The sequence below is a fragment of the Oncorhynchus nerka genome, linkage group LG20, assembly GCF_034236695.1.
Source record: "Oncorhynchus nerka isolate Pitt River linkage group LG20, Oner_Uvic_2.0, whole genome shotgun sequence".
NCBI classification, from domain to species: domain Eukaryota; kingdom Metazoa; phylum Chordata; class Actinopteri; order Salmoniformes; family Salmonidae; genus Oncorhynchus; species Oncorhynchus nerka.
Genome location: NC_088415.1, coordinates 94,390,258 through 94,412,175, shown reverse-complemented (window position 1 = coordinate 94,412,175; position 21,918 = coordinate 94,390,258). Strand labels below are relative to the sequence as shown.

Below are 21,918 nucleotides of genomic sequence, written 5' to 3'. Positions count from 1 at the left end.
GCATTCTGCAGCGATACACCATCCCATCTGGTTTGTGCTTAGTGGGACTATCATTTGTTTTTCAACAGGAAAACGGCCCAATTGAGATGGTTTGGGATGAGTCGGGCCGCAGAGTTGGTCACGGGTGCACCTCAGCCACACTCAAGGTCCTAAATGATATCATAACTGCCATCGATAAAAGGACAGTACTGCGCAGCCGTATTCATCGACCTGCCCAAGACAAAAATCTTTGTCACCTGGCCAAGGCCAGGACTCTGTCAATCACCATATTCTTATCGGCAGACTCAACAGCCTTGGTTTCTCTAATGACTGCCTCGCCTGGTTCACCAACTTCTTCTCAGATTTCAGTGTGTCAAATCGGAGGGCCTGCTGTCCGGACCTCTGGCAGTCTCTATGGGGGTGCCACAGGGTTCAATTCTCGGGCCAACTCTTTTCTCTGTATACATCAATGATGTACAGTGGGGCAAAAAAGTATTTAGTCAGCCACCAATTGTGCAAGTTCTCCCACATAAAAAGATGAGAGAGGCCTGTAATTTTCATCATAGGTACACTTCAACTATGACAGACAAAATGAGAAAAAAAATCCAGAAAATCACATTGTAGGATTTTTAATGAATGTATTTGCCAATTATGGTGGAAAATAAGTATGAAACAATCACTGAAGTTGGAGACATATCTCCCTCACTAATTTCAAGCATCGGCTGTCAGAGCAGCTTACCGATCGCTGCAGCTGTACATAGCCCATCTGTAAATAGCCCGTCCAACCAACTACCTACCTCATCCCCATATTTCCTTTTTTTCTGCTCTTTGCACACCAGTATCTCTACTTGCACATCCTCATCTGCTCATCTATCAATCCAGTGTTAATTGCTAAATTGTATTTATTTCGCCACTACGGCCTATTTATTGCCTTACCTCCTTACTTCATTTGCACACACTGTATACAGAGATATTCTATTGTGTTATTGACTTTACGTCTGTTTATTCCATGTGTAACTCTGGGTTGTTTTTGTCGCACTGCTATGCTTTATCTTGGCCAGGTCACAGTTGTAAATGAGAACTTGTTCTCAACTGGCTTACCTGGTTAAATAAAGGTGTTCTCAACTGGCCTACCTGGTTAAATAAAGGTGATATAAAAAAAATATATTTAAAAAAGAGCAAAGGAAAAGCAGCCAACAAGTGCTCAGCATATGTGGGAACTCCTTCAAGACTGTTGGAAAAGCATTCCAGGTGAAGCTGTTGGAGAGAAGGGTGGCTACTTTGAAGAATCTGGCACAGAAATCTAAGGCACTGCATCTCAGTGATAGAGGCTTCACTACAGATCCTGGTTCGATCCCGGGCTGTATCACAACCCGGCCGTGATCGGGAATCCCATAGGGCGGCGCACAATTGTCTCAGCATCGTTCGGGTTAGGGGAGGGGATTTGGCCGGTGTAGGCCGTCATTGTAAATACAAATTAGTTCTTAACTGACTTGCCTACTTAAATAAAAGGTTAAATAAATTAGTTTAACACTTTTTTGGTTACTACATGATTCCATATGTGTTATTTCATAGTTTTGATATCTTCATTATTATTTTACAACGTAGAAAATAGTTTTAAAAAATAAAGGAAAACCCTTGAATTAGTAGTTAGTGTCCAAACTTTAGAAGCGTACTGAATATATATATATACATATATATAACAAAAAACTATTAACAGACTATTGCGTTTTATTCTATATAGCTGGTTGCAGGCTTCTCGTCATAAGAGACAATGTCACAGCGCTTGTTGAGTCAATACTTAACGTTTAATAAAGGCAGTTCCTTTGCTAAACCTGGACTCTTGATTTATTTGTGCAGTATTTGGAATATTCTACAGATGGTATACACTCACCGGCCAGTTTATTAGGTACACCATCCTATTGTATATAGTATTCTACAGATGGTATACACTCACCGGCCAGTTTATTAGGTACACCATCCTATTGTATATAGTATTCTACAGATGGTATACACTCACTGGCCAATTTATTAGGTACACCATCCTATTGTATATAGTATTCTACAGATTGTATACACTCACTGGCCAATTCATTAGGTACACCATCCTATTGTATATAGTATTCTACAGATGGTATACACTCACTGGCCAATTTATTAGGTACACCATCCTATTGTATATAATATTCTACAGATTGTATACACTCACTGGCCAATTTATTAGGTACACCATCCTATTGTATATAATATTCTACAGATTGTATACACTCACTGGCCAGTTTATTAGGTACACCATCCTATTGTATATAGTATTCTACAGATTGTATACACTCACTGGCCAGTTTATTAGGTACACCACCCCACTGTGTTCCATCCACTCTACTTGAACAAATATGGTGGATGTCATGGCACCATAAATCATGCCTCAGAGATGGTAGTAGATAAGATGCTTTGCTAAAACAAAAATGTATCTTTTATAAATAACTCCATGTGGGCCCAACATGCCCACCAGTCAAAGCCAATACAACAGCGCCCCCTGGTGGCTAACTGTCTTTACTGAATAATGTGTTTGTTTTGAGGAATAATAGTGTTTGGTATTTCGTATATTTGACGCGTGAATCTTTAACTCAGGGCTAATTTGTATGATCTTATCATAATTACTTGTCAACTCGGGAATAAAGATTCTCTGATATATAGCATCCATTAATAAAGTCAACATGGCTTTGTTTTGTCACAAATGACTGTCTACTTCTAACATATTATCATTTACCGAGGCACCCATAACAAAACCAAAGAATGCTGCAGGATTCTCCGGATGTAGAAATTATATTTTCACATTTTTATTTCCACTGATCTCCTCTAGCAGTTTAACATGATTTAAAAACATACCGTTATACAGAGATATTGAAGCAGGGGCGAGACAACAAAATCCATACAAAATGGCATCTACTCATCAAGCACAACCCAAATCTACAGTCATGTCTAGATGGGATACAGCTTGTGAAATTGAAGTCCAAAGTAATTTAACCTAATTCTTCCAACCTGCTTCGAAAACTACATTTTGATAAAAGCTGTATCCCTTCTAGACCTAGGGGCTCTCATTCGTTCTTACTTCCTCCCCTCCCGGGTGTACGGTTTGGGTTCTAGCGCAACACAGCCGGTTCAAATGACCAACTCATCATCAAGCTTTGACGTACAGGAAGTAGGAATGAATGAGAACCCCTAGGTCACCACCTCCTCGATTCTTCTCGTTGTTTTTAAATAGGTTCATAAAAATACAATATTTTAATGGGAGGATCTAGAACTGGGGTCTCCAACCCTGGTCCTGGAGATACCCTCTCCCACCCTGGTCCTGGAGAGAGACCCTCCTGCAGGTTTTAACTCCAACCCTGTTCCTGGAGAGGTACACTCCTGTAGGTTTTAACTCCAACCCTGTTCCTGGAGAGAGACCCTCCTGTAGGTTTTAACTCCAACCCTGGTACTGGAGAGAGACCATCCTGTAGGTTTTAACTCCAACCCTGTTCCTGGAGAGATACCCTCCTGTAGGTTTTAACTCCAACCCTGTTCCTGGAGAGCTACCCTCCTGTAGGTTTTAACTCCAACCCTGGTACTGGAGAGAGACCATCCTGTAGGTTTTAACTCCAACCCTGTTCCTGGAGAGAGACCCTCCTGTAGGTTTTAACTCCAACCCTGGTACTGGAGAGAGACCATCCTGTAGGTTTTAACTCCAACCCTGTTCCTGGAGAGATACCCTCCTGTATGTTTTAACTCCAACCCTGTTCCTGGAGAGATACCCTCCTGTAGGTTTTAACTCCAACCCAAGACAGTAGGACTCCAAGAACAGGGTTGGAGAACCCCATAGAGATAGATAGATGACTCATCTTTGTATCTGTGCCATGATAGGTGAGCAGGGCCATTTTGAAGTAGTACATTTTCTTCTTCACGATTGGCTGATTCCTCCTGATGACCTGGTTGGACTCCAACTTAATTTATTTAACTACATTAAAATGGTGTAAGTCCATATCAGGGTCTGTTACCATGGAGACGTGAGGTGTATCAGTGTCTGTTACCATGGAGACGTGAGGTGGAGGTGTATCAGGGGTCTGCTACCATGGAGACATGAGGTGGAGGTGTATCAGGGGTCTGTTCAACACCCGCCATGTGGGGTACATCAGCAGATCTTGTCCTGTGATTGGTTTAAAAACCTGGTAGGAATCAAAGACATGCCTCTCATGGGCACCAAGCTCCTCCTACAACCCATATTCCATAACAGGCCCCACCTACTCAAACACAGATATCTACCCATCTAGGAACATATTCCCTCTCATCAACATAACATTGATACCACCACACTACCATCACCACACACCAGTGTCAGGGTCATATTCATTAGTTCAAAACGTAGAAAAAATGTTTTGCAATAGAAAAGGAAAAAGGTCAGGTAGTCCCTGCCCGTTTGTCTGTTATCTTCTGTTAGGTGAACACAACCCTGAATAGTAGTAGGCCCACTAAACCAGGTGGAGGAGAGGAGTAGGAGGAGGGAGGAGAAGAGGAGGGAGGAGAGCAGGAGAAGAGGGAGGAGAAGAGGAGGGAGGTGGAGAAGAAGAAGAGAAGGAGGAGAGAGGAGAAGAAGAGGAGGAGGAGAGGAGAAGAGAAGAAGAGAGGAGAGGAGGGAGGACCCTCTTCTGTCTCGGCACTCGGGAATGTCGGTGTGCCTTTTTCAGTTTTTTAAAATTTTAATTTTAAATAGTGTTTTTTATATTTCCATTATGTTCCTTTGTTTGGTCGTTACAGTAAACCCCCCCCACACCACCACAGCCTGCCGTCAGAGACCCAATGCCTGCCATCCTGCTGGGCTAGTGGGGTGAGGTGTGGCCCAGGTGCTGGCCCAGGAGGCTAGGGGTCTGTAGCTGTGGCCCAGGAGGCTAGGAGTCTGTAGCTGTGGCCCAGATGCTGGATCAGGAGGCTAGGAGTCTGTAGCTGTGGCCCAGATGCTGGATCAGGAGGCTAGGAGTCTGTAGCTGTGGCCCCAGATGCTGGACCAGGAGGCTCGGAGTCTGTAGCTGTGGCCCCAGATGCTGGACCAGGAGGCTCTGAGTCTGTAGCTGTGGCCCAGGGCTGAGATTAGGGCCCATGCTGTTATCTGTTAGCAGGGTAGTAGTTGGGATCCAGGTAGTTATATCCAGGGGTCTGAGTCAGACAGTAGTCCCTGTCTAGGAAGGTCTCATGGTGATGGACAGGCTCCAGATGGTGGCTGGGCAGGTGGCTCTCTGTCTTGTACAGGCTGGAGGGGGTACACAGGGGGTACACAGGGTAATCGATTGGGAAAAGGGATTCTACACACACCGATACAGTTGTGGCCAAATATATTGACACCCTTGTACTTCTCTTAAATAATTCCCAATTTCTTCAATAGGAAGTTGGTCACCTTGATATCGGTTTTTACACATTTTTCTTTTTGTAAACTCTATTTTACTAAATTAAAATTGTAAACTTAAAAGACAAATGGCACGGACAAATGTAGTGGCACCGCAGAGCGGTAGAGAGTACATAGAGAGTACATAGAGAGTACATAGAGAGTACTTGATCAAGGGAACTGCAGACAAATTATTATTGTAGCAATGAGCACTTTTCTTTTGGACATTTGTCCCACTCTTCAGCATTAAACAAAAACTAATTATTCCAACATTTGAGGGGTGCCCTCCACCAACTGCTGTTGTCAGATCTTGTCATAAGTTATGAATGTGATTCAGATCAGGATTCTTCGCTGGCCACACCAGAACAGTCCAGGGACTCTTCTTAATCATTCTCTGTTCAACCAAGTGTCCAAAACTGTGTCTCTGTTGAAGGTTGTGGGTCTTCCAGTAGGAGGACACCCTCAAACACATAAACGTCCCTTTTTCAGGACCCTGTCTTTCAAAGATAATTCGTAAAAATCCAAATAACTTAACAGATTTTCATTGTAAAGGGTTTAAACACTGTTTCCCATGCCTGTTCAATGAACCATAAACAATTAATGAACATGCACCTGTGGAACGGTCATTAAGACACTAACAGCTTACAGACGGTAGGCAATTAAGGTCACAGTTATGAAAACTTAGGACACTAAAGAGGCCTTTCTACTCACTCTGAAAAACACCAAAAGAAAGACGCCCAGGGTCCCTGCTCATCTGCGTGAACGTGCCTTAGGCATGCTGCAAGGAGGCATGAGGACTGCAGATGTGGCCAGGGCAATAAACTGCAATGATCGTACTGTGAGACGCCTAAGACAGCGCTACAGGGAGACAGGACGGACAGCTGATCGTTCTCGCAGTGGCAGACCACGTGTAACAACACCTGCACAGGATCGGTACATCCGAACATCACACCTGCGGGACAGGTACAGGATGGCAACAACAACTGCCCGAGTTACACCAGGAACGCACAATCCCTCCATCAGTGCTCAGACTGTCCGCAATAGGCTGAGAGAGGCTGGACTGAGGGCTTGTAGGTCCTCACCAGACATCACCGGCAACAACGTCACCTATGGGCACAAACCCACCATCGCTGGACCAGACAGGACTGTCAAAATGTGCTCTTCACTGACGAGTCGTGGTTTTGTCCCACCAGGGGTGACGGTCGAATTCGCGTTTGTCGTCGAAGGAATGAGCGTTACACCGAGGCCTGTACTCTGGAGAGGAATCGATTTGGAGGTGGAGGGTCCATCATGGTCTGGGGCGGTGTGTCACAACATCATCAGACTGAGCTTGTTGTCATTGCAGGCAATCTCAACACTGTGCGTTACAGGGAAGACATCCTCCTCCCTCATGTCGTGCCCTTCCTGCAGGCTCATCCTGACATGAACCTCCAGCATGACAATGCCACCAGCCATACTGCTCGTTCTGTGCGTGATTTCTTGCAAGACAGGAATGTCAGTGTTCTGCCATGGCCAGCGAAGAGCCATGATCTCAATCCCATTGAGCACGTCTGGGACCTGTTGGATCGGAGGGTGAGGGCTAGGGCCATTCCCCCCAGAAATGTCCGGGAACTTGCAGGTGCCTTGGTGGAAGAGTGGGGTAACATCTCACAGCAAATACTGGCAAATCTGGTGCAGTCCATGAGGAGGAGATGCACTGCAGTACTTAATGCAGCTGGTGGCCACACCAGATACTGACTGTTACTTTTGATTTTGACCCCCCCTTTGTTCAGGGACACATTATTCCATTTCTGTTAGTCACATGTCTGTGGAACTTGTTCAGTTTATGTCTCAGTTGTTGAATCTTATGTTCATACAAATATTTACACATGTTAAGTTTGCTGAAAATAAACACAGTTGACAGTGAGAGGACCCAGGAGTTTAGAAGCACCCAGGAATGGTTCAAAAAGAAATACTGGACTGTTCTGAAATGAATAGAGAACTATTTAAGAAAAGTGCAAAGGGGGTGCCAATATATTTGGCTGAACAGTGCAAAGGGGGTGGCCAATATATTTGGCTGAACAGTGCAAAGGGGGTGCCAATATATTTGGCTGAAAAGTGCAAAGGGGGTGCCAATATATTTGGCTGAAAAGTGCAAAGGGGGTGCCAATATATTTGGCTGAGAAGTGCAAAGGGGGTGCCAATATATTTGGCTGAAAAGTGCAAAGGGGGTGCCAATATATTTGGCTGAAAAGTGCAAAGGGGGTGCCAATATATTTGGCTGAAAAGTGCAAAGGGGGTGCCAATATATTTGGCTGCGACTGTTAAGTAGTATAGAAGACAAAACGTCAACACATTTCTTGTACCGTGGTGGGGGTAAAAACAGAGGAATTATGGGTTAATACACAACGATGAAACAGTTACCACAGAGATCAACAGCATTACGCAACAAGGCTGCTATGCCGGCGTAGGAAGCTACGAGGGGACTTACTTCCTGTCTTTGCACAGGCTGGAGGTGGAAACCGGGTTCAGGCATGGCAATCATGGCAACTTGATGCATCAATGAACTAACTCAAAAAATGTGAAAATAATATTTTCCTGCATCTTAGCGGCATTTTTTTTTATTTTTTACTGGTGTTATTGTTATGTCCCACACAATGTATTTGACATGTGTTTTCAAAATAGTTTTAACACGTTTCAAGCATACTGAACAGAGCCCGAGCCAATACATTGACACACGCATCAATGAAAGTTGTCTACTGCACCAGGAACAAAACTATTAAGATGCAGGCAGGGTATATAATGGGAGTTAACCCTCCTTGTTTAACTCCATTTAAAATCATTAGCCTACTGAACAGAGCCCCCAGCCAGGCAGGACTCACCAGTCGGAGCAGTTGGAACAGAAGTCCACAGCGTTGTCTGAGGGACAGTCCTGACAATGCCACCGCATGCCCTGGATGGGCTCCACACCACACACGTCACACTGCAGAGAGAGACACAGGAGCGCATGGTTAACATGCCATTATAAACCGGGAAGAATGGGTCCTGGATGCTGATTGGCTGAAACAACGTCACACTGCAGAGAGAGACACAGGAGCGCATGGTTAACATGCCATTATAAACCGGGAAGAATGGGTCCTGGATGCTGATTGGCTGAAACAACGTCACACTGCAGAGAGAGACACAGGAGCGCATGGTTAACATGCCATTATAAACCGGGAAGAATGGGTCCTGGATGCTGATTGGCTGAAACAACGTCACACTGCAGAGAGAGACACAGGAGCGCATGGTTAACATGCCATTATAAACCGGGAAGAATGGGTCCTGGATGCTGATTGGCTGAAACAACGTCACACTGCAGAGAGAAACATGAGCTAGTAGTCTCAGATGATTTTTAAAAATACTTACGTCAAACCACATTACACTAAGGAGAGAGAGTTAGCTAGCACACATTATACTAAGGAGAGAGAGTTAGCTAGCACACATTATACTAAGGAGAGAGAGTTAGCTAGCACACATTATACTAAGGAGAGAGAGTTAGCTAGCACACATTATACTAAGGAGAGAGGGTTAGCTAGCACACATTACACTAAGGAGAGAGAGTTAGCTAGCACACATTACACTAAGGAGAAAGAGTTAGCTAGCACACATTATACTAAGGAGAGAGGGTTAGCTAGCACACATTACACTAAGGAGAGAGGGTTAGCTAGCACACATTACACTAAGGAGAGAGAGTTAGCTTGCACACATTACACTAAGGAGAAAGAGTTAGCTAGCACACATTATACTAAGGAGAGAGAGTTAGCTAGCACACATTATACTAAGGAGAGAGGTAGCTAGCACACATTACACTAAGGAGAAAGAGTTAGCTAGCACACATTATACTAAGGAGAGAGTTAGCTAGCACACATTACACTAAGGAGAGAGGGTTCGCTACCACACATTACACTAAGGAGAGAGAGTTAGCTAGCTAGCACACATTATACTAAGGAGAGAGGGTTCGCTACCACACATTACACTAAGGAGAAAGAGTTAGCTAGCTAGCACACATTACACTAAGGAGAGAGAGTTAGCTAGCACACATTATACTAAGGAGAGAGGGTTCGCTACCACACATTACACTAAGGAGAGAGAGTTAGCTAGCTAGCACACATTACACTAAGGAGAGAGAGTTAGCTAGCACACATTATACTAAGGAGAGAGAGTTAGCTAGCACACATTACACTAAGGAGAGAGAGTTAGCTAGCACACATTACACTAAGGAGAGAGAGTTAGCTTGCACACATTACACTAAGGAGAGAGAGTTAGCTACCACACATTATACTAAGGAGAGAGGTAGCTAGCACACATTACACTAAGGAGAAAGAGTTAGCTAGCACACATTATACTAAGGAGAGAGAGTTAGCTAGCACACATTACACTAAGGAGAGAGGGTTCGCTACCACACATTACACTAAGGAGAGAAAGTTAGCTAGCTAGCACACATTATACTAAGGAGAGAGGGTTCGCTAAGACACATTACACTAAGGAGAGAGAGTTAGCTAGCTAGCACACATTACACTAAGGAGAGAGAGTTAGGTAGCACACATTATACTAAGGAGAGAGAGTTAGCTAGCACACATTACACTAAGGAGAGAGAGTTAGCTAGCACACATTATACTAAGGAGAGAGGTAGCTAGCACACATTACACTAAGGAGAAAGAGTTAGCTAGCACACATTATACTAAGGAGAGAGAGTTAGCTAGCACACATTACACTAAGGAGAGAGGGTTCGCTACCACACATTACACCAAGGAGAGAGAGTTAGCTAGCTAGCACACATTACACTAAGGAGAGAGAGTTAGCTAGCACACATTATACTAAGGAGAGAGAGTTAGCTAGCACACATTACACTAAGGAGAGAGAGTTAGCTAGCACACATTACACTAAAGAGAGAGAGAGTTAGCTAGCACACATTACACTAAGGAGAGAGAGTTAGCTTGCACACATTACACTAAGGAGAGAGAGTTAGCTACCACACATTACACTAAGGAGTGAGAGTTAGCTAGCTAGCACACATTATACTAAGGAGAGAGAGTTAGCTAGCACACATTACACTAAGGAGAGAGAGTTAGCACACATTACACTAAGGAGAGAGAGTTAGCTAGCTAGCACACATTATACTAAGGAGAGAGAGTTAGCTTGCACACATTACACTAAGGAGAGAGAGTTAGCTACCACACATTACACTAAGGAGTGAGAGTTAGCTAGCTAGCACACATTATACTAAGGAGAGAGAGTTAGCTAGCACACATTACACTAAGGAGAGAGGTAGCTAGCACACATTACACTAAGGAGAGAGCGTTAGCTAGCTAGCACACATTACACTAAGGAGAGAGTTGGCTAGCACACATTACACTAAGGAGAGAGAGTTAGCTAGCACACATTACACTAAGGAGGAAGAGTTAGCTAGCACACATTACACTAAGGAGAGAGAGTTAGCTAGCTAAGGACACAGACAGAGTTACACTAGGGCGTTGGGTCACCACCAGAACAGATTCAATACACCTCGGTAGATTCTACAGGTGTCTTGATAGGGTGTTGGGCCACCAGAACAGATTCAATACACCTCGGTATAGATTCTACAGGTGTCTTGATAGGGTGTTGGGCCACCAGAACAGATTCAATACACCTCGTTATAGATTCTACAGGTGTCTGGAACTCTATTGGAGGGATGTGACACCGTTCTGCCGTGGAGAAATTCCATCATTTGGTGTTTTGTTGATGGCGGTGGAAAACGCCGTCTCAAGTGTTCAATTGGATTGAGTTCTTTGAGTCAGTGACCACTGGTGCCCTGTGGATGGGGGGGGCGTGGTCATCCTAGAATAGACCACTCCCATCTGGAGAGAACTGCTTCACCATAAGGTCGAAGGTGATCACTGTATGGCGTTTACCTTGCCCTCTAAGGGGTTGAGTGGACCTGAACCACGGCAGAAAAACGCACCTCGCATCATAACAGAACCCTCATTTACTCTGGCAGGTACCTGTACATTCCAGCGGACAGCAGAGACACGTGGCTAGATAATCAGTAGATATAGCTTGAAGCCCGTATGAAAGCTGATTAACCACTACATTGTATCCATGGTGATATGCCAATACTAGGTGATGGGTGTACCTAGTATCCACGGTGATGGGTGTACCTAGTATCCATGGTGCAATGCCAATGCCAATACTAGGTGATGGGTGTACCTAGTATCCACGGTGATGTGTGTACCTCGTATCCACGGTGATGTGTGTACCTCGTATCCACGGTGATGTGTGTACCTCGTATCCACGGTGATGTGTGTACCTCGTATCCACGGTGATGCGTGTACCTCGTATCCACGGTGATGCGTGTACCTCGTATCCACGGTGATGCGTGTATGTGTGTACCTTGTATCCATGGTGCAGGGCCATGCTACTCTCAGCCTGGATCTCCTGCAGTTTGTGTTTCTTCATTCTCTTCAGCTCCAGAAGCTCCTTGTACTCCGGCAGGTGTCTCAACTCCACAGGTACACCCTCCTCATCCTGGACATACACACACACACACGCAGATACACACACAAAGTATCACAGACTAACATTTACAGTGAGGTTTCTAAGGAGCATGCAGACCCTGTAACCGATAAAGTCTGACTCCTTGTAGTGACATTCCTTTACCACTAGAAAGGCACGGCCTCGTCAGACCCCCCCCCCCCCCCCCCTTCAAGCTAACCAGCCGTCATTCTGACTGCAACATTCTCTGCAAGGTAAAGCTCCGCCTGATCTCAGCTCACTGGTCACCATAGCAACACCCACCTGTAGCACGCGCTCCAGCAGGTATATTTCACTGGTCATCCCCAAAGCCAACTCCTCCTTTGGCCGCCTTTCCTTCCAGTTCTCTGCTGCCAACGACTGGAACGAATTGCAAAAATCACTGAAGCTGGAGACTCACATCTCCCTCATTAGCTTTAAGCACCAGCTGTCAGAGCAGCTCACAGGTCACTGCACCTGTACACAGCCCATCTGTAAATAGCCCATCCAACTACCTCATCCCCATACTGTATTTATTCATTTATCTTGCTCCTTTACACCCCAGTATCTCTACTTGCACATTCATCATCTGCACATCTATCACTCCAGTGTTAATGCTAAATTGTAATTACTTCGCCACTATTGGCCTATTTATTGCCTTACCTCCCTAATCTTCTCCATGGCCTATTTATTGCCTTTACCTCCCTAATCTTCTCCATGGCCTATTTATTGCCTTTACCTCCCTAATCTTCTCCATGGCCTATTTATTGCCTTTACCTCCCTAATCTTCTCCATGGCCTATTTATTGCCTTACCTCCCTAATCTTCTCCATGGCCTATTTATTGCCTTACCTCCCTAATCTTCTCCATGGCCTATTTATTGCCTTACCTCCCTAATCTTCTCCATGGCCTATTTATTGCCTTTACCTCCCTAATCTTCTCCATGGCCTATTTATTGCCTTTACCTCCCTAATCTTCTCCATGGCCTATTTATTGCCTTTACCTCCCTAATCTTCTCCATGGCCTATTTATTGCCTTTACCTCCCTAATCTTCTCCATGGCCTATTTATTGCCTTTACCTCCCTAATCTTCTCCATGGCCTATTTATTGCCTTTACCTCCCTAATCTTCTCCATGGCCTATTTATTGCCTTTACCTCCCTAATCTTCTCCATGGCCTATTTATTGCCTTTACCTCCCTAATCTTCTCCATGGCCTATTTATTGCCTTTACCTCCCTAATCTTCTCCATGGCCTATTTATTGCCTTTACCTCCCTAATCTTCTCCATGGCCTATTTATTGCCTTTACCTCCCTAATCTTCTCCATGGCCTATTTATTGCCTTTACCTCCCTAATCTTCTCCATGGCCTATTTATTGCCTTACCTCCCTAATCTTCTCCATGGCCTATTTATTGCCTTTACCTCCCTAATCTTCTCCATGGCCTATTTATTGCCTTTACCTCCCTAATCTTCTCCATGGCCTATTTATTGCCTTTACCTCCCTAATCTTCTCCATGGCCTATTTATTGCCTTACCTCCCTAATCTTCTCCATGGCCTATTTATTGCCTTTACCTCCCTAATCTTCTCCATGGCCTATTTATTGCCTTACCTCCCTAATCTTCTCCATGGCCTATTTATTGCCTTTACCTCCCTAATCTTCTCCATGGCCTATTTATTGCCTTACCTCCCTAATCTTCTCCATGGCCTATTTATTGCCTTTACCTCCCTAATCTTCTCCATGGCCTATTTATTGCCTTTACCTCCCTAATCTTCTCCATGGCCTATTTATTGCCTTTACCTCCCTAATCTTCTCCATGGCCTATTTATTGCCTTTACCTCCCTAATCTTCTCCATGGCCTATTTATTGCCTTTACCTCCCTAATCTTCTCCATGGCCTATTTATTGCCTTTACCTCCCTAATCTTCTCCATGGCCTATTTATTGCCTTTACCTCCCTAATCTTCTCCATGGTCTATTTATTGCCTTTACCTCCCTAATCTTCTCCATGGCCTATTTATTGCCTTTACCTCCCTAATCTTCTCCATGGCCTATTTATTGCCTTTACCTCCCTAATCTTCTCCATGGCCTATTTATTGCCTTTACCTCCCTAATCTTCTCCATGGCCTATTTATTGCCTTTACCTCCCTAATCTTCTCCATGGCCTATTTATTGCCTTACCTCCCTAATCTTCTCCATGGCCTATTTATTGCCTTTACCTCCCTAATCTTCTCCATGGCCTATTTATTGCCTTTACCTCCCTAATCTTCTCCATGGCCTATTTATTGCCTTTACCTCCCTAATCTTCTCCATGGCCTATTTATTGCCTTTACCTCCCTAATCTTCTCCATGGCCTATTTATTGCCTTTACCTCCCTAATCTTCTCCATGGCCTATTTATTGCCTTTACCTCCCTAATCTTCTCCATGGCCTATTTATTGCCTTTACCTCCCTAATCTTCTCCATGGCCTATTTATTGCCTTTACCTCCCTAATCTTCTCCATGGCCTATTTATTGCCTTTACCTCCCTAATCTTCTCCATGGCCTATTTATTGCCTTACCTCCCTAATCTTCTCCATGGCCTATTTATTGCCTTTACCTCCCTAATCTTCTCCATGGCCTATTTATTGCCTTTACCTCCCTAATCTTCTCCATGGCCTATTTATTGCCTTTACCTCCCTAATCTTCTCCATGGCCTATTTATTGCCTTTACCTCCTAATCTTCTCCATGGCCTATTTATTGCCTTTACCTCCCTAATCTTCTCCATGGCCTATTTATTGCCTTTACCTCCCTAATCTTCTCCATGGCCTATTTATTGCCTTTACCTCCCTAATCTTCTCCATGGCCTATTTATTGCCTTTACCTCCCTAATCTTCTCCATGGCCTATTTATTGCCTTTACCTCCCTAATCTTCTCCATGGCCTATTTATTGCCTTTACCTCCCTAATCTTCTCCATGGCCTATTTATTGCCTTTACCTCCCTAATCTTCTCCATGGCCTATTTATTGCCTTTACCTCCCTAATCTTCTCCATGGCCTATTTATTGCCTTTACCTCCCTAATCTTCTCCATGGCCTATTTATTGCCTTTACCTCCCTAATCTTCTCCATGGCCTATTTATTGCCTTACCTCCCTAATCTTCTCCATGGCCTATTTATTGCCTTTACCTCCCTAATCTTACCTCATTTCACACTATATATATTTTTATTTTCTATTGTGTTAGTGACTGTACGTTTGTTTACGTGTAACTCTGTGTTGTTGTTTTTTATTTATTTAAATTTTTACCCCTTTTTCTCCCAGATTTCGTGGTATCCAATTGTTTTAGTTAGCTACTATCTTGTCTCATCGCTACAACTCCCGTACGGGCTCGGGAGAGACGAAGGTTGAAAGTCATGCGTCCTCCGATACACAACCCAACCAAGCCACACTGCTTCTTAACACAGCGCGCATCCCAACCCGGAAGCCAGCCGCACCAATGTGTTGGAGGAAACACCGTGCACCTGGCAACCTTGGTTAGCGCGCTCTGCGCCCGACCCGCCACAGGAGTCGCTGGTGCGCGATGAGACAAGAATATCCCTACCGGCCAAGCTTTCCCTAACCCGAACGACGCTAGGCCAATTGTGCGTCGCCCCACGGACCTCCCGGTCGTGACCGGTTACGACAGAGCCTGGGCACGAACCCAGAGTCTCTGATGGCACAGCTGGCGCTGCAGTACAGCGCCCTTAACCATTCTCAACTGGTCTTAAATAAAGGTGAAATCAATTTAAAATTCTAACAGTCTAATAAATACATGTGACATAAGCACATTCGCAAAAATAATAATTTGGTTGTGTTTATGAAGGTCTTAGGTAGTATTAGACTACGCATTGTCTGTCTTTTTCAATAGCATTTACGACTTTATGTTACTGTCGGCTATATGTAAAAAAACGATGAAACAGTGTTCGATACACGTTATTGGTGGAGTGTCTTTGTTTACAACGATGAAACAGAAAGCGTACGAGTTGGAACGCGGGTAACCTGCTTCTTTTTATAACGACAACATTTAAATAATTACCCAAGATGCACGGTCAGCAAGATGCGGTGAAACTGATGAAAAACATCAGTAGCCTAAACATCATTATTAGGCGCCAAGTGTGCTTGATAAATAGTGAAAATCAGCACAAAATAAATAATGGGATTATAATTAAATGTAAGAAATAGTCAAGTATTTATACATCAGATACCATGGAGAATGTGTCTGTTTCCAGGCAGTGCGTTCTCGCTTCTTTATCATCAAAACAGAGGTAACAGAAGGAGAAAGGTGTCCCCTACATGTCAAAACAGAGTGTCCCCTACATGTCAAAACAGAGTGTCCCCCACATGTCAAAACAGAGTGTCCACTACATGTCAAAACAGAGTGTCCCCCACATGTCAAAACAGAGTGTCCCCTACATGTCAAAACAGAGTGTCCCCTACATGTCAAAACAGAGTGTCCCCTACAAAAAAACAGAGTGTCCCCTACATGTCAAAACAGAGTGTCCCCTACATGTCAAAACAGAGTGTCCCCTACATGTCCCCTACATGTCAAAACAGAGTGTCCCCTACATGTCAAAACAGAGTGTCCCCTACATGTCAAAACAGTGTCCCCTACATGTCAAAACAGAGTGTCCCCTACATGTCAAAACAGAGTGTCCCCCACATGTCAAAACGGAGTGTCCCCCACATGTCAAACAGAGTGTCCCCTACATGTCAAAACAGAGTGTCCCCTACATGTCAAAACAGAGTGTCCCCTACATGTCAAAACAGTGTGTCCCCCTACATGTCAAAACAGAGTGTCCCCTACATGTTAAAACAGAGTGTCCCCTACATGTCTGACCAGAAGCTCGCCATACACACGCTCTTTCACCGAATGCTCCACGGACATACAGGATTGAAATGAATACTTCCAATTTATCAACAGACAGTGTCTCCTTGCTCCTTAGGCCTCGGCGGCGTAGGGTCACAGGCCTCGGCGGCGTAGGGTCACAGGCCTCGGCGGCGTAGGGTCACAGGCCTCGGCGGCGTAGGGTCACAGGCCTCGGCGGCGTAGGGTCATAGGCCTCGGCGGCGTAGGGTCATAGGCCTCGGCGGCGTAGGGTCATAGGCCACGGCGGCGTAGGGTCATAGGCCACGGCGGCGTAGGGTCATAGGCCTCGGAGGTTCAGGGTCACAGGCCTCGGAGGTTCAGGGTCACAGGCCTCGGAGGTTCAGGGTCATAGGCCTCGGAGGTTCAGGCTCATAGGCCTCGGAGGTTTAGGGTCATAGGCCTCGGAGGTTCAGGGTCACAGGCCTCGGAGGTTCAGGCTCATAGGCCACGGAGGTTCAGGCTCATAGGCCTCGGAGGTTCAGGGTCATAGGCCACGGCGGCGTAGGGTCATAGGCCTCGGAGGTTCAGGCTCATAGGCCACGGAGGTTCAGGCTCATAGGCCTCGGAGGTTCAGGCTCATAGGCCACGGAGGTTCAGGCTCATAGGCCTCGGAGGTTCAGGCTCATAGGCCTCGGAGGTTCAGGCTCATAGGCCTCGGAGGTTCAGGCTCATAGGCCTCGGAGGTTCAGGCTCATAGGCCTCGGAGGTTCAGGCTCATAGGCCTCGGAGGTTCAGGGTCATAGGCCTCGGAGGTTCAGGGTCATAGGCCTCGGAGGTTTAGGCTCATAGGCCTCGGCGGCGTAGGGTCATAGGCCTCGGAGGTTCAGGCTGAGGCTCAGAATCAGAAGAATGATCAGAGATGTCATGATTCCTTTCATCCATCTGAGTTGTTGTCATTCAGCATGTGCATCCATTCCTCTTGGTCTTCCTGCCATTGTAAATTCCACACGCTCCCACGGTGTACTCCAAGCAGGCCAGATTAGACTGATAAAACAGCTTGGATTAGGTGGACTGATAGAGGGTACACACCATATAGAGATTACAATGGATCAGTACAATAGAATGACCCTGTTCTTTATTCACAATCAGTGATTATATAATTATGTATTGTTCACTTCCCCTCCGCATCAACTCACCCATTCTCTCCCTTTCTACCGTCATACTTTACTTCATCTGTTGCTATATGTTTTGGTTCAGTTTAGGTTCAGTTTAGTTTCAGTTTAGGTTCAGTTTAGGTTCAGTTTAGTTTCAGTTTAGGTTCAGTTTAGGTTCAGTTTAGGTTCAGTTTAGGTTCAGTTTTGGTAGTTTAGTTTCAGTTTAGGTTCAGTTTTGGTACAGTTTAGGTTCAGTTTAGGTATAGTTTAGGTTCAGTTTAGGTTCAGTTTAGGTATAGTTTAGGTTCAGTTTTGGTATAGTTTAGGTTCAGTTTAGGTTCAGTTTTGGTATAGTTTAGGTTCAGTTTAGGTATAGTTTAGGTCCAGTTTAGGTATAGTTTTGGTTCAGTTTAGGTTCAGTTTTGGTATAGTTTAGGTTCAGTTTTGGTATAGTTTAGGTTCAGTTTTGGTATAGTTTAGGTTCAGTTTAGGTTCAGTTTAGGTATAGTTTAGGTTCAGTTTAGGTTCAGTTTTGGTATAGTTTAGGTTCAGTTTAGGTTCAGTTTTGGTATAGTTTAGGTTCAGTTTAGGTATAGTTTAGGTTCAGTTTAGGTATAGTTTTGGTTCAGTTTAGGTTCAGTTTTGGTATAGTTTAGGTTCAGTTTAGGTATAGTTTAGGTTCAGTTTAGGTTCAGTTTTAATTGAGTTTTGGTATAGTTCTTCCTGAAACTGATTATAACTCCAGTTGTGTTTGTGATATTAAGATTCTAACAGCAGTGTGTCATTTGTGTGTTTTTTTGACTGATTCAGACAGTGTGTTATATAGACTGATTCAGACAGTGTGTCATATAGACAGTGTGTTTTATAGACTGATTCAGACAGTGTGTCATATAGACAGTGTGTTTTATAGACTGATTCAGACAGTGTGTTATATAGACTGATTCAGACAGTGTGTTATATAGACTGATTCAGACAGTGTGTTATATAGACTGATTCAGACAGTGTGGTATATAGACTGATTCAGACAGTGTGTTATATAGACAGTGTGTTTTATAGACTGATTCAGACAGTGTGTTATATAGACTGATTCAGACAGTGTGTTATATAGACAGTGTGTTTTATAGACTGATTCAGACAGTGTGGTATATAGACAGTGTGTTTTATAGACTGATTCAGACAGTGTGTTATATAGACTGATTTAGACAGTGTGTCATATAGACAGTGTGTTATATAGACTGATTTAGACAGTGTGTCATATAGACCGTGTGTTATATAGACTGATTCAGACAGTGTGTTATATAGACAGTGTGTTTTATAGACTGATTCAGACAGTGTGGTATATAGACAGTGTGTTTTATAGACTGATTCAGACAGTGTGTCATATAGACTGATTCAGACAGTGTGTTATATAGACTGATTCAGACAGTGTGTTATATAGACTGATTTAGACAGTGTGTTATATAGACAGTGTGTTTTATAGACTGATTCAGACAGTGTGGTATATAGACAGTGTGTTTTATAGACTGATTCAGACAGTGTGTCATATAGACTGATTCAGACAGTGTGGTATATAGACTGATTCAGACAGTGTGGTATATAGACAGTGTGTTTTATAGACTGATTCAGACAGTGTGGTATATAGACTGATTTAGACAGTGTGTCATATAGACAGTGTGTTATATAGACTGATTCAGACAGTGTGGTATATAGACTGATTTAGACAGTGTGTCATATAGACAGTGTGTTATATAGACTGATTCAGACAGTGTGTCATATAGACAGTGTGTTATATAGACTGATTCAGACAGTGTGTCATATAGACAGTGTGTTATATAGACTGATTCAGACAGTGTGTTATATAGACTGATTCAGACAGTGTGTCATATAGACAGTGTGTTTTATAGACTGATTCAGACAGTGTGTCATATAGACAGTGTGTTATATAGACTGATTCAGACAGTGTGTTATATAGACTGATTCAGACAGTGTGTCATATAGACAGTGTGTTTTATAGACTGATTCAGACAGTGTGTTATATAGACTGATTCAGACAGTGTGTTATATAGACTGATTCAGACAGTGTGTTATATAGACTGATTCAGACAGTGTGTTATATAGACTGATTTAGACAGTGTGTTATATAGACAGTGTGTTATATAGACTGATTCAGACAGTGTGTTATATAGACTGATTCAGACAGTGTGTTATATAGACTGATTCAGACAGTGTGTTATATAGACTGATTCAGACAGTGTGGTATATAGACTGATTCAGACAGTGTGTTATATAGACAGTGTGTTTTATAGACTGATTCAGACAGTGTGTTATATAGACTGATTCAGACAGTGTGGTATATAGACAGTGTGTTTTATAGACTGATTCAGACAGTGTGTTATATAGACTGATTTAGACAGTGTGTCATATAGACAGTGTGTTATATAGACTGATTTAGACAGTGTGTCATATAGACCGTGTGTTATATAGACTGATTCAGACAGTGTGTTATATAGACAGTGTGTTTTATAGACTGATTCAGACAGTGTGGTATATAGACAGTGTGTTTTATAGACTGATTCAGACAGTGTGTCATATAGACTGATTCAGACAGTGTGTTATATAGACTGATTTAGACAGTGTGTTATATAGACAGTGTGTTTTATAGACTGATTCAGACAGTGTGGTATATAGACAGTGTGTTTTATAGACTGATTCAGACAGTGTGTCATATAGACTGATTCAGACAGTGTGGTATATAGACTGATTCAGACAGTGTGTCATATAGACAGTGTGTTTTATAGACTGATTCAGACAGTGTGGTATATAGACAGTGTGTTTTATAGACTGATTCAGACAGTGTGGTATATAGACTGATTTAGACAGTGTGTCATATAGACAGTGTGTTATATAGACTGATTCAGACAGTGTGTTATATAGACTGATTTAGACAGTGTGTCATATAGACAGTGTGTTTTATAGACTGATTCAGACAGTGTGTCATATAGACAGTGTGTTATATAGACTGATTCAGACAGTGTGTCATATAGACAGTGTGTTATATAGACTGATTCAGACAGTGTGTTATATAGACTGATTCAGACAGTGTGTCATATAGACAGTGTGTTTTATAGACTGATTCAGACAGTGTGGTATATAGACTGATTTAGACAGTGTGTCATATAGACAGTGTGTTTTATAGACTGATTCAGACAGTGTGTTATATAGACTGATTCAGACAGTGTGTTATATAGACTGATTCAGACAGTGTGTTATATAGACTGATTCAGACAGTGTGTTATATAGACTGATTCAGACAGTGTGTTATATAGACTGATTCAGACAGTGTGTTATATAGACTGATTCAGACAGTGTGTGATATAGACTGATTCAGACAGTGTGTTATATAGACTGATTCAGACAGTGTGTTATATAGACTGATTCAGACAGTGTGTTATATAGACTGATTCAGACAGTGTGTTATATAGACTGATTCAGACAGTGTGTTATATAGACTGATTCAGACAGTGTGTTATATAGACTGATTCAGACAGTGTGTTTTATAGACTGATTCAGACAGTGTGTTATATAGACTGATTCAGACAGTGTGTTATATAGACTGATTCAGACAGTGTGTGATATAGACTGATTCAGACAGTGTGTTATATAGACTGATTCAGACAGTGTGTTATATAGACTGATTCAGACAGTGTGTTATATAGACTGATTTACGACAAGGTGGGTATTACTTTAAAAAATGTCAGAGTAATAAAACAATGAAATTCATGAGCAGTTAAAATGATGAACGGTTCTAGTGTTAACTCTGCTTGTTTCACTGAATGACAGGGTTCTAGTGTTAACTCTGCTTGTTTCACTGAATGACAGGGTGTACATCTGAGCTTTGCTGCTGGCGCACTTTGACAGCACGTCTGTGTGTGTGTCTCTCAGCAGGGAACAGCGACTATTCGTTTCTTAAAGGTTGCACACATCAGAGAGAGAGAGAGAGAGAGAGGGGGAGGGAAATGTCAGATCTAGCATCTTGAGGGG

General features: G+C 43.3%; 1 protein-coding gene across 1 annotated transcript in view; it reads right to left on the bottom strand.

Annotated features, from left to right (window-relative positions):
- Positions 1-2,797: 2,797 nt before the first annotated feature.
- LOC115124007 (ZZ-type zinc finger-containing protein 3-like) overlaps positions 2,798-21,918 on the bottom strand; it is a 58,929-nt gene continuing 39,808 nt past the window's right edge. The window contains exons 10-12 of the mRNA XM_065006000.1: positions 11,786-11,920; positions 8,257-8,357; positions 2,798-5,263 (exon numbers count right to left, since the gene is read on the bottom strand). Of these exons, the coding sequence (XP_064862072.1) occupies positions 5,119-5,263; positions 8,257-8,357; positions 11,786-11,920 (381 nt within the window). The 3' untranslated portion in view covers positions 2,798-5,118. The remainder of the gene's footprint in view (positions 5,264-8,256; positions 8,358-11,785; positions 11,921-21,918) is intronic.